Genomic DNA, 13,504 nt, shown 5'->3' with positions numbered 1-13,504 from the left:
CCAGAAGCACATTTTCTGGAAGCGATCTGCTGGTTCCCCATGGTGTACTACACGGTGGGGTCCATTGATAAGTAAGTCAGGATGCCAGGGAGCTGTGTGTGTATGCATGTGTGTATGCATCTAGACATCTATGTATGAACAAAGGTTTAGGGAACTGAATTGATGTAGCCTAGAACAAAGAAGAGCTAGGAGGGTCTTGATTGATATCTTTACAATCTTTAAAGGAGTGACTAAGTTAACCCCGGCCATTAAACGCAGCACAAAAACCAGGACCAGAGGACACTGCTGGAAATTAAATGGAGATAAGCTCGAGGAGGTTTTGGGAGTACTTTGTATTGTTCCAGTTATAACTCTCATGCTTGCCTACCCCTCTCTCACACCAAAAATAAATAAATAAATAAACAATGAGTTGAAAATGGTGACTAATCACGAAATTCCTGCAAATGCCTCTTCATTCACGGGAGCGTATTATTGCCGTCACAGATTTATTATCCAGGGAATGAAGAAGCGATGCTGAGAGTTCAAATCGCTTGCAAATAGCTCGAAGCTCCTTAATTGCCGAGAGAAAATGACTAAAGCTCAGTAATTAAACAATCTCGTTATTTAAAATGTCTTGTTGAAGTTAAATGTCATTGCTGCGCACGTGTCCGAGCTGGAATGGGTGTCTTTGCTGTTTCGAAGCAGGGCAGATGCTTGCTCAGGCCTGGTTCTAACTGGTTGAATGGGTCTTTTAAATGTATCTTTATGCTTTTATGTTTGTTTTTTACACTCTCATACTGCTGGGGTAATAATTCTGAGTGGTTCTGGGTTCTCTAATATAAGTTCTCATTTTCCTGTCTCTGTATTCACCTGGCTTTGAGCTGCTTGGAGCGTGAGCGGCTCCAGCCTGTTCCGAACAAGTCAGCTGGAGTGCTCACTGGCACACGTCACTCACGGCACATCACTCCTGTCCTCGAGTCACTGCGCTGGCTTCCTATTGAATTCAGAATCCTGCTTCTTACTTGTAAAGCCCTTCCTGCATCCGGGCCTTTGTCCCTTATACTCCCAGTCTCACTCTACAGTCAGCAGGTGCTGATCTTTTGGTCATCCCTCGCAGTCACTTCAAATCAGGAGGACGAGCTTTTAGTTGTCGCGCACCTCGTCTCTGGAACTCTGTTCCAAGTGTGATCAGTGCTGCAGCTACAGTCTTTTCAGTCAGGTTTAAAGACATATCTGTTTTCACATGCTCACTGTTCGGCTGGGCTGTTAGCCATTTGTTTCTGGGTCTTGTTGTAAAGCACCCTGAGATGCTTTGCATGAAGACCGCTATATAAGAGCAAATTCTATTGTCTAGAGCAGGGGTCTCCAACCCTGGTCCTGGAGAGCCTCTGTCCAGCAGGGTTTCAGGTGTATCTACATCATCAGTGGCTAAAGATCTCAAGCACCTGTTAATCTGGACTAATGAAGCCAATAATTGGTTCAATTAAGTGACAGAGATTGGTTGGAACGAAAAACCAGCAGCCACAGTAGCTCTCCAGGACCAGGGCTGGAGACCCTGCTCTAGAGAGTCTTAATTACCATGGGCTGAGCAATCACCTTCATTCCATTCAAACCATGTGATAACGCGACCTTTCAACTCTGCCAACCCCTCCTAATCTACAGACATTTAGTCAGACAGAGGAGGTGGGCTTGGCTGTTTGAAAGGTAACGCAGTCGCGTGACTCGATGAGAATGGTCCCGGCCGTTAGGATTCTCCAGACAAGCTCCAAGCCAGGTAAAATAAAAGCAGGTTTAGAAGAAAATTATACTAAGTTAATATTGTAGCAGCAGAACCCAGGAGCACTTAGAATGATTGAAAACGCTATGAAACAGCCGGGGAATACATTATAAAAGAGACTTAGTCTTTGATTAAGCTTTTGATTTTAATTATTATTTTTTGAGTGAAGATCACTTCAGACTAATCCCAGGGTTTAAAGGAACGAGCGAGGACAGATTTAGAGAGCTGAATCTATTTAGTGTGGGGGTGCGGGCTTTGATTGAAGTCTTTAGAGTGTTAAACGGAGCTGGCAGATTTACCCTGTGATTTCAGAGCAGCACAGACACCAGAGGGCTCGGCCGGGCAGCGGGCTCTGAAGCAATGTGTGTGTGTGTTTGTTTGTTTGGCTGCAGTCTGGACAGCCTGCTTCACTGTGGGGTCACCTTCGCTGCCACCATGGTGGTGGTGGACAAGGAGAGCTCCATGATTGCAGAGGAGGACTATATGGCCGACGCCAAGACCATCGTCAACGTGCAGACCCTGTTCAGGTACCAGCCCTGCCACGGCAACGAGGTCCCCGGAGCACGCCGATCGCAATAGTGCCGCCCCTGCTGGCTCGGGGCTTCATAGTTTACCACAGCAGTGCCAACAGCTTCAAACAGACTGAAGGTCACAATTGCACTGCACTTCCATGCCCTGCAACTGTGCAGTTTTGAAAGAAACACATACTATGTTACACACACACATATATGTGTGTGTGCGTACCGTATTCCTTTAAGACGTAGTTTGGGTCTGTCTGCTGTCAGTTATCCGCTGCTTCTTGTTTCCAGTCATGATTACTCACACAATACATTTCCGATCTGTCCAAGCTGGTACTGTCTTAAATTCGAAGGAATACGTACAGGGTGATTATATACAGGGTGCTTAGAAAGTAAGTTTGTCACATCAATGATATGGTGCGTTGATGTGGTAAACACCCTGTCTGTCTGTCTGTCTGTCTGTCTGTCTGTGTATGCATGCATGAATGAATGATTCTATTATTTTAAAAAGGAAAACTACTGTGTACCGAAAGGAGCCAAAACAAAGGTCATGTAGATAATAGAAATGTGAATAACTGATAAACAAATATCAGGACGTTTCAGATTACAAGGGATAAAGAAATGTGTTTGCAAGCCAAGCTTTCAGATAGGCTTCACTAGCCCTCTCTTCAGATAGGCTTCACTAGCCCTCCCTTCAGATAGACTAACCCTCCCTTCAGATAGGCTTCACTAGCTTCACTAGCCCTCCCTTCAGATAGGCTTCACTAGCCCTCCCTTCAGATAGACTTCACTAGCCCTCCCTTCAGATAGGCTTCACTAGCCCTCCCTTCAGATAGGCTTCACTAGCCCTCCCTTCAGATAGGCTTCACTAGCCCTCCCTTCAGATAGGCTTCACTAGCCCTCCCTTCAGATAAGCTTCACTAGCCCTCCCTTCAGATAGGCTTCACTGACCCTCCCTTGGGCATGTGGGGGGTTAAATTGTCCTCGATCCTTCACTGGCTTCTTTCTTGATCTTTGTTTTTTTTATAATTAAAGTTTCTTTCAAAACTGCGCACTCAAGACCCTATGAAGCTAATGGCAGTGCAGCGTGGATAAGCTGTGTGGAATTGTTGTGTTAGCTGTGGTCACATTAACCAGTCTGCAGATCTGAAGCTTGTTTAATTAACTTCACTACTGATGCATTGGTTTGTAATTCAGTTGGGTGTGTTCAATCAACGGCAGCAGCACACAAACTCATAAACGGGATTGCAGGGGGAGCGTCGCATTGGCTCTGGCGCTCCCATGGGAGGTAAAACCGGCCGGGACTGTTTCTCCTCATCACTCTGCAGCAGACCCTGCCGGCCAGGCGCCCAGAGCTCAGAGCGGACACCTGCAGGGCTGGTCCTCCAGCGGACGGTAGCTCGCTGACCTCCACTCTGGAGCTCCTGGCTGCTCAGAGGCGATTGTCTCGGGGATCGGAGGATGAACCTCCAGTCTTCCTGAGCTGTGTGGGGAGCTGCTGCAGTGCGGGAATGTGATGGGACATTGAAAATGAGCAGTCCTAGATGATTTATTAAAAAAACCCAGATAGAGATCCAGCAACCAGACAAACCTCCCTGTCCTCCGTGTTTGCAGGCTGTTCCCCAGTTTGAGTATCATCACAGAGTTGACTCACCCGGCCAACATGCGCTTCATGCAGTTCAAAGCAAAGGACCACTACTCACCCGCACTGTCCAAACTAGAGAAGGTAAGAGGACCACTACTCACCCGCACTCTCCAAACTAGAGAAGGTAAGAGCAGGACCACTACTCACCCACACTCTCCAAACTAGAGAAGGTAAGAGGACAACTACTCACCCGAACTCTCCAAACTAGAGAAGGTAAGAGCAGGACCACTACTCACCCACACTCTCCAAACTAGAGAAGGTAAGAGCAGAACCACTACTCACCGCACTCTCCAAACTAGAGAAGGTAAGAGCAGGACCACTACTCACCCGAACTCTCCAAACTAGAGAAGGTAAGAGCAGGACCACTACTCACCTGACACTCTCCAAACTAGAGAAGGTAAGAGCAGGACCACTACTCACCGCACTGTCCAAACTAAAGAAGGTAAGAGGACAACTACTCACCCGAATTCTCCAAACTAGAGAAGGTAAGAGGACAACTACTCACCCGAACTCTCCAAACTAGAGAAGGTAAGAGCAGAACCACTACTCACCGCACTGTCCGAGTATCCTGCAAACACACAGTATTTCTAACCCAGCCAGACTGAGGATACTTCATTGAAACACAGCATGCATTTAATGTGAACAACAGCAATCCGTGGTCTTGTTTTAAGATATTTAATTGACAAGAATACTAGTTTTTTTTTTTTTTTTTTTTTGGGGGGGGGGGGGGGGGTTTGTAGCTTTAAATTCACTTTCACTGAGTTCAGGAGCTGATCTTCAGTTCTAATTTCCTGCCACTCACTCACACTCACACTCACTCACACTAACACTCACTCACACTAACACTCACTCACACTCACTCATACTCAGTTTTCCCATGGTTATACTATGTGTTTATCTTGGTTTCCTGTGTTTTTTGTTATGGGAAATTTTTCTAAGGGCATCTAGTCCACAGCAGAACAAGTGCTGGCTCCTGAACTCCTAATCATAGCAGCCTAGCAAACACAGAGCACAGCAGAGAGAATCACCAAGCATGGCTGAAACATCAGCAGAACAAATGAGTGGACTTGGTGCTCAATTGTTTATAGACTTGGTGCTCAATTGTTTATAGACTTGGTGCTCAATTGTTTATAGACTTGGTGCTCAATTGTTTATGGACTTGGTGCTCAATTGTTTTTGTCGTTTCCAGAAAGAGCGTGAGAAAGGTTCCAACCTGGTCTTCATGTTCCGGCTGCCCTTCGCTGCGGGGAAGGTGTTCAGCGTGAGCATGCTGGACACCCTGCTGTACCAGGTACATACACAGACACGCACACGCACACACGCAGACAGACATGCATGAAAAGCCACAAAGATACAGACACACACACATGCAGACATGTTGCTGAAGGAGACTCTTCTTCACACAGAGTGGGGAGGGGATGGAATGGGTTACCTAGTCATGTTGCTGAAGGAGACTCTTCTTCACACAGAGAGTGGTGAGGGGATGGAATGGGTTACCTAGTCATGTTGCTGAAGGAGACTCTTCTTCACACAGAGAGTGGTGAGGGGATGGAATGGGTTACCTAGTCATGTTGCTGAAGGAGACTCTTCTTCACACAGAGAGTGGTGAGGGGATGGAATGGGTTACCTAGTCATGTTGCTGAAGGAGACTCTTCTTCACACAGAGAGTGGGGAGGGGATGGAATGGGTTACCTAGTCATGTTGCTGAAGGAGACTCTTCTTCACACAGAGAGTGGTGAGGGGATGGAATGGGTTACCTAGTCATGTTGCTGAAGGAGACTCTTCTTCACACAGAGAGTGGGGAGGGGATGGAATGGGTTACCTAGTCATGTTGCTGAAGGAGACTCTTCTTCACACAGAGAGTGGTGAGGGGATGGAATGGGTTACCTAGTCATGTTGCTGAAGGAGACTCTTCTTCACACAGAGAGTGGTGGGGAGGGGATGGAATGGGTTACCTAGTCATGTTGCTGAAGGAGACTCTTCTTCACACAGAGAGTGGTGAGGGGATGGAATGGGTTACCTAGTCATGTTGCTGAAGGAGACTCTTCTTCACACAGAGAGTGGGGAGGGGATGGAATGGGTTACCTAGTCATGTTGCTGAAGGAGACTCTTCTTCACACAGTGGTGAGGGGGTGGAATGGGTTACCTAGTTGCTGAAGCTCTTTCTCTCTCCAGTCCTTTGTTAAAGACTACATGATCTCCATCACAAGGCTGCTGCTGGGTCTGGACTCGATGCCTGGCTCTGGTTTCCTCTGTGCTGTAAGTGTTCAAATCTATTGAATCCGGTTGTGCTATAGAGCAGGAACCTGCTTAATATCACTGCTGTTCATACAGCATCCCTGCCGCTTATTATCATCCGCATTGAAAGGACCCGGATATAATGGGAGTCAACAGGGGGGGGGCTCCTGATACATCACATCCTGGTTGCCAAGGGTTACCGTGTGTTTATTTAATCTGCTGTACAGCTCTGGCCAAAAGCTTTCATTACTTACTTTAGGATTGAGACACAGCTAAAAAAAAATAACATCATTTAGATGTTTTATTTAATACCATCTAATCAAAGAAACTAAATGATATCGCAAAAGTCCGGAAGCCATAATCAGAGTACAGTACTAGTTGCATGTTAGATTTCAAAATGTCACACACTTCTATTTTGGTCAGTTTTTTTCATAAAGTATATGGGAAAACTACACAGCGGTGTGCAATTCAACATGTTAAGGTAACATGATTCAGCATGCAGGTTTGATTTGACTTTAAAATGTACTCAATTTGCTTCATAGAGTCGAATGAAACCTGCTGAATAATGTTACATTAGCAGGGTGAAATGCACATCGCTGTGTAGTTTTCACATGTACTTCACAGAAAGCTGGCATCAGTTCTAAAATGTATCTCGTAATGTCTGGCACTCTGTTTGTGACCGTGCTAGATTGAAATACCTTGCTGTTGGCACCCTGTATTCAGCTTGGAATTGAAAATTATTTTTTAATGCTCTGAAACGTCATTTATATGTTAACTGATTGAAACAGTCCGCTTCACTCACTGAGTTTCAATTCAGCTGAATATAAAACAATCACTAACACTGCCAGAGCGTGACTGGCATGAACTCTAAACATTGCTACGGTAACTGCCTTTGCCTTAAACACTGAAGGACTGGAACGAACACAAGGTTGCCAGTAAGCTTGCCATTGCCTTGAGGTTGGCATGAACCAAATAAAAACTTTTTCACTTTTCTATTGGACTCGTCGGTTGTTTGACTATGCAGGGCTGCCCCTATAGAAAGGTAAGGGGAGACAATCAGAACGTGATTGGAAGCTAGTAAGGGAAGCACCAGCTGTTTTAATATTTGTCAATGCTTTTCTCTCTGTAAGGCGCTTTGGGGTTGATTTTTATCGTGAAAGGCGCTATATAAATGATCTGATTGATTGCTCTCTCTTCCCAGATGAAGATCAGCGAGGATGACCTGTGGATTCGCACGTACGGACGCCTCTATCAGAAGCTCTGCTCCTCCACCGCTGACATTCCCATCGGGATCTACCGCACCGAGTCCCACACCCTGCCCGTCTCCGAGGTAGGGAGGCTCCCGCAACAGCTGGCAGGAATCCGGGATTATAGGAATAAATCCATCTTAAGGCAGACACACTAAAAGAAGCTTAAAACCGACCGCACAGAGTCTAACCAGAAGGTTTTTTGTTTTTTTTCCTGAAATATCATGTTGCACATATATTCCTACAGGAAATAGCGCCATCTGCTGCACAAAAGCACATTAACACAGACTTCTCATCCAAATATTTCGCATTGAATTGTGTTTCTTTTAGTATTTCTAAACATTGATAGTTATGGATGATAGTTTTTTGTTTTTTTTCTTGCATACGTAACTACCGGTATTTGCTTTTGCCATGTGCAGTTTTTCGTGAATGCATGAACTATGATTTTTCAGTCAATGTTAATCAGAATTTGTTCTTCTAAAAATACAAGCAGGGGACCTGCTATTATTTTGGTTTACTTTTACAGCAATGTGAATATCTTCAGCAAAAATATCAGTGAAGAGATTTTCCATGTACATTACGATACTGGCTCTTGTGTAAATTTGTGACTCCAGTCCAAGGATCATATTCCAGTTGAGTTACTCTTAAACAGTTAAGTGCTCAGCGCAGGAGACCTGCTGTTGTGTGTGACAGGTCTGCACAGTGGAGCGCGTGCCTCGTTATTGCGTCTGTGAATGAATCTAGAAACACATTGGCTAAACAGCCTATATTACATGAATCTATGTGTAAGAGGGCTGGGCGTGCACCGCAATGCCAAAGCACCGGGCTCGTCTGCATTCCTCACGCTGAAGCGTTAATCCTCATCTCACTGACAGGAGACTGGCAGAGCGGCTCCTGAGCTGAGGTTAAAGACAGACTTATCCACTCTCTTCCCTCTCTCCGCAGTCTCAGGTCTCGATCAGCGTGGAGGACTGCGAGGACACCAGGGAATCCCGGGAGCCAATCATGTGCCGGGTGAACCACCGTAACTCCACCTCCAGCGACCAGTCGGATCAGCCATTGCTGAGGCGCAAGAGCATGCAGTGGGCGCGGCGGCTGAGCAGAAAGGGGGGGCGGCACTCCAACAAGACCAGCGCAGCCGAGCGCATCACGCAGCAGCGCATGTCTCTGTTCCGACGCTCCGAGAGGCAGGAGCTCAACTCCCTCGTCAAGAACCGCATGAAACACCTGGGCCTCTCTCCCTCGGGATACAGTACGCCCCGCGCCCCTCGAGACCCCCGAACACACGCGTCCCACAGGGAACGCGCAGCACAGCGTAGTACAGCACAGTGTAGTCAAGCACAGGGACAGCACAGCACAGCACAGTGTAGTCAAGCACAGGGACAGCACAGCACAGTGTAGTAGAGTACACTGTAGTACAGCAGTGTAGTCACAGGGACAGCACAGCACAGTGTAGTAGAGTACACTGTAGTACAGCAGTGTAGTCCAGCACAGGGACAGCACAGCACAGTGTAGTAGAGTACACTGTAGTACAGCAGTGTAGTCCAGCACAGGGACAGCACAGCAGTGTAGTAGAGTACACTGTAGTACAGCAGTGTAGTCAAGCACAGGGACAGCACAGCACAGCACAGTGTAGTCCAGCACAGGGACAGCACAGCACAGCTCAGTGTAGTCAAGCACATGGACAGCACAGCAGAATATAGTACAGCAGAGGGACAGCACAGCAGTGTAGTCCAGCACAGCACAGTGTAGTCAAGCACAGGGACAGCACAGCACAGTGTAGTACAGAACAGCACAGCAGTGTAGTCAAGCATAGGGACAGCACAGCACAGTTTAGTACAGCACAACACAGTGTAGTACAGCTCAGTGTAGTCAAGCACGGGGACAGCACAGCAGAATATAGCACAGCAGAGGAACAGCACAGCAGTGTAGTCCAGCACAGCACAGTGTAGTACAGCAGAGCAGTCAAGCACAGGGACAGGACAGCACAGTGTAGTACAGTGCAGGGACAGCAAAGCAGTGTAGTACAGCACATCAGTGTAGTCAAACAGAGGGACAGCACAGTATAGTACAGCACCGCACAGCACAGAGAGGTATGGTAAAGCATAGGGAAGCATTGTAAAGCACAGAGGTCTGAAAGCATAGGAAAGCACAGAGACGTCTGGTAAAGCATAGAGAAGCATTGTAAAGCACAGAGAGGTCTGGTAAAGCATAGGGAAGCATTGTAAAGCACAGAGAGGTCTGGTAAAGCACAGTGAAGCATTGTAAAGCACAGAGAGGTCTGGTAAAGCATAGGGAAGCATTGTAAAGCACAGAGAGGTCTGGTAAAGCACAGTGAAGCATTGTAAAGCACAGAGAGGTCTGGTAAAGCACAGGGAAGCATTGTAAAGCACAGAGAGGTCTGGTAAAGCACAGTGAAGCATTGTAAAGCACAGAGAGGTCTGGTAAAGCATAGGGAAGCATTGTAAAGCACAGAGAGGTCTGGTAGGTTTACTATGAGTTGTTCATGCAGCTGTAAGGCGGATTGCATCACCCTCCTAATCTCCATCATCCTGAGATTTGCCCTAAAAGTGGTGGATGGAATCACAATCCAGTTTATCCAGCTGATTGTGCCTTTAGCCAACGCAGTCTACTTCATCTGAAATGTGTTGACTGTCCGGTTTGTGTATGTTCTCAAACATTTGCAGCTGCTATCACCTGGCAGGTCACACAATGGCCGCTTGTTTTAGGCACAGCTTCCTTGCAGTGCAGAAGTCCCTGGATGTTGAGCTCCGTTGCCTTTTATATTTTCAGATGAAATGACGGATCACGGCAACACTCTGTCCTACATTCTCATCAACCCTTCCCCTGACACCCAGCTGGAACTCCACGATGTTGTGTGAGTAGAGAAACAAAAGCTCTTTCTGTGAGGACACAAACTTAAATATTATTACAAGTCCCTGTTGCAATCTGTTCACATTACCCACACTTAAGATTTCGCGGAGAGGGTCAGCCTCGCACAAAGCATTTGAAACGCTTCAACCACAACAGGTTCTACAGATTGCGTTAGAATTAGCTTTTTGTCTGCGATTACCTCCTATTGTGTTGAGAGTGTGTGTCATTCTCTTGCACTCTTTGTATGACAGACCCAACACTTACAAACACACAACAGATGTTTTCATTCTTGATGCTGGTTATTAAAATATAACCAGTAAACAAGGTAGAACATACAACGTGGGGGTTATTTCAAATGATCTAGCTAGTGAGTAATTGTAGCTAACAAAAGAATCCCACAAATCCAGTCCAATGTGCAGTTATTTGAGAAACAAACATTATTACAAACATGTACTTTCATTTTAAAAACAGCCAGCTGGTACTACCCGTGTGTTCTAGGTTTGCTTGCCTTGCTTTTAAACTGTCCCCAAACCCCTTTCCTGGCTTCCTTCCTATCCAAACCGCACATCCGAGACCTATGCAGCTATTGCAGTTGCAAAATGGAATTACTATTTTAGATATATGTGCGTTAAAAACAATTTTTTTTTTTTTTTTCTATCGCACTTGACAATGTGACTCTCATAGAAAATCATGCTTTGAAATTGTCTGCAGCTCTTCTTCTCTGTGGCATTGCATGTCAGAAATCGTTTTCTCTGCAGCCTGGCTTTGACAATGCTGCACGAGAGAGCGCTGAGAAGCATTAAAAGGGAGTATTTTCTACAAAGGACATTGCTCCCGGGGTCAAGCATCAATGGGCTTTTCAAGTCTTTCAACCCTTGTCGACTAAAAATATCAAGAGTGTATTTACCGTGCCAGTGTTGAAAGCAATAAAAAGGGATATCAGAATTCTCGGTTATACAGTGAAAGCTGTAGTGTACAAAGCATTTGAGTGCTGCGTTAAGTTCTGGTCACCAAATTACAAAAAGCCCATTGAGAGAGTCCAACACAACCAGTTTAAACCCAGGGTTTAAAAGAATGAGCTGGGTGGTCAGAAACACCTTCACAGAGAATGCTGGGGGATGGAATGTGTTACCTAGTCATGTTGCTGAAGGAGACTCTTCTTCACACAGAGAGTGGGGAGGGGAGGGAATGGGTTACCTAGTCATGTTGCTGAAGGAGACTCTTCTTCACACAGAGAGTGGGGAGGGGGTGGAATGGGCTCCCTAGTCGTGTTATTAATATGGAATCATTGGGATCCTTTACAATACAATAAAGACACTAGGCTCCGAGTGAGCATATATGGACCAAATAGCCTCCTCTCGTTTGTAGATTTTCTGTAACGCTTTAAAACGGCCTTGAATTCCAGCTGAATACCACAAGGGAATAACACCTGAACATCATCTGCACTGCCTCAGTTTTTAAGTAATCCATGTTTAATTCACGTAGATCTAATTAGCCGTGTTCATTCAGTGTTCCTTTATACCACAAGATGTTGATCGCATATATAAGACACGCATGAATTAACACTTCTCGCAATCCCACTTCTATGGTATTCAGCCGGGATTCATTAGGAATTTGCTGTCGTTATTTCAGTGTTACCATACTGTCCTGCGGTCCGATGTTGTGACTGTGGCTTGTTTGCTGTGCCCCTGACAGGTACCTGATCAGACCAGACCCTCTGTCGCTGGTGTCCAGCCAGGCGGGCAGTCGAACGGGCAGCTCGAGGAGAAGTGATGGGTACCGCTTCAACACGCGAGACAGCACCCACCTGTGAGGGGGACCGACGGCCACAAACTGGACAGGCAGGAGACTCCTGGCTCTGGGTTCAGATTTGATCAGTCCCCACAATGTCAACAAGTTTACAAACATCACCAGGACTTACAATCAGAAATGTGCTTTTAAATGCGTTTGAACAACAAATGCCTTTTGCCCCAATTCAGCGCACATCTCTCTTTATAACACTGGTCAGGAGCTATAGGTAGAGACCCTGCAATTCGTGTCCCGCTAATGTAAGTGTGAGGCAAACGGGAGCCTTACCCACCTTACAACCTGTTCTGCAGTATAAAGGGAAGCCTTATTTATAACAAGGAGCACTCTTGAGATTTTATTTATTTATTTATTTTTTTATGAAAAGGGACCAGCCAACACCAAGTTGTGTTTTAGATGCAGTTACATCAGGGAAAACGCTTGTGTTTCCTGTTGAATTACCTATTCAAATTCCGAAACGCACTTTGTTTCGTCACACGAAAAGCCTTAGTACCCAACTGCCACCTGTTGTCAAGCGCTCTTTATTCTCATCACCCGTTTCAAATGATCTCCAGTCAGTGGTTCTGTATTAAAGAGGCAGGGTGTAACACAAGGGTAGCTAGAGGGGGATAAGGCTGGTAGGACAACAGTGGCAAATGATCACGGCTGTGCTGTTCCATTGATGAATAATCTTACAGTAGCCATGTCAGTGCATGTTATCAGGAGCCCTGTACTGTGCAGCTGCCATTGCTGGGGTTTCTTCAATACTGGGGGGGGGGCAAAGAACGTGATCCCGAACTTTTTTCAGGTTTTGGGACGATAGACTCTCTTTGAAAAATGACTGTTTTAAAATGCCAAAATTGCCCAGCTGAATGCCATGTGTTTTTGCTGTATCTTGTGTCCTCACTACACGCCTGCACGCTAGAGGCACAGCTAGGCGATTAGCACGCGAGTCACAATCCATTACAGCGCCCCCTTTCTAATAGTGCTGCAAGAATGGATTGATTTGGCTTGTCAGAGTGAGCTCGTCACAGAAACCAGACGAGGGTCATTGGTGTTGATTGGGCCAATTAACTTTTACTGTTAAGAAAAGCAGCATTAATCATCACAAACCCAAGCAGCTGTTACACTTTGAACAGTAAAATCAGGCCAATCAACACCACTAACCCTCACCCGACTTCTGTGGAGATCCACTCATTCCCAATAATCAGTGCCTGCAACTCCATTTATTTATTTTTAACCTTATACATACAGTTAAAATGCTATGGTCAGTTTTCAATATTGATATTTTCCATTCTTTCTAGTCTACAGACTAGGGACCAGGCTAATCAGTAATGCCAAATATCTTTCAGGACAGACCTCCCTTTCTCTTAGGGGGTGAGGGAGGGAGCAGTTCTGTCTTCATTCCCATTCAATCCTTCGTTTCTCTGAGAAAACTGTT

At 45.9% G+C, this 13,504-nt stretch overlaps 1 protein-coding gene across 3 annotated transcripts in view; it reads left to right on the top strand.

Moving 5' to 3' along the window:
* Positions 1–12,615, top strand: part of LOC121304597 (potassium channel subfamily T member 2) — an 89,063-nt gene extending 76,448 nt beyond the window's left edge. For all 3 annotated transcript variants that reach the window (XM_041235812.1, XM_041235810.1, XM_041235811.1), the window contains 9 exons: positions 1–71; positions 2,149–2,283; positions 3,889–4,000; positions 5,109–5,210; positions 6,095–6,178; positions 7,359–7,487; positions 8,350–8,656; positions 10,198–10,282; positions 11,974–12,615. The exon at positions 1–71 is cut by the window's left edge and continues 1 nt beyond it. In XM_041235812.1, coding sequence (XP_041091746.1) covers positions 1–71; positions 2,149–2,283; positions 3,889–4,000; positions 5,109–5,210; positions 6,095–6,178; positions 7,359–7,487; positions 8,350–8,656; positions 10,198–10,282; positions 11,974–12,091 — 1,143 coding nt within the window. In that variant the 3' untranslated portion in view covers positions 12,092–12,615. The remainder of the gene's footprint in view (positions 72–2,148; positions 2,284–3,888; positions 4,001–5,108; positions 5,211–6,094; positions 6,179–7,358; positions 7,488–8,349; positions 8,657–10,197; positions 10,283–11,973) is intronic.
* Positions 12,616–13,504: the final 889 nt, after the last annotated feature.

Source organism: Polyodon spathula, chromosome 38 (genome assembly GCF_017654505.1).
Source record: "Polyodon spathula isolate WHYD16114869_AA chromosome 38, ASM1765450v1, whole genome shotgun sequence".
Taxonomy (NCBI): domain Eukaryota; kingdom Metazoa; phylum Chordata; class Actinopteri; order Acipenseriformes; family Polyodontidae; genus Polyodon; species Polyodon spathula.
Note: the sequence above shows the minus strand (reverse complement) of the source record. Positions and strands in the feature narration are given on the sequence as shown.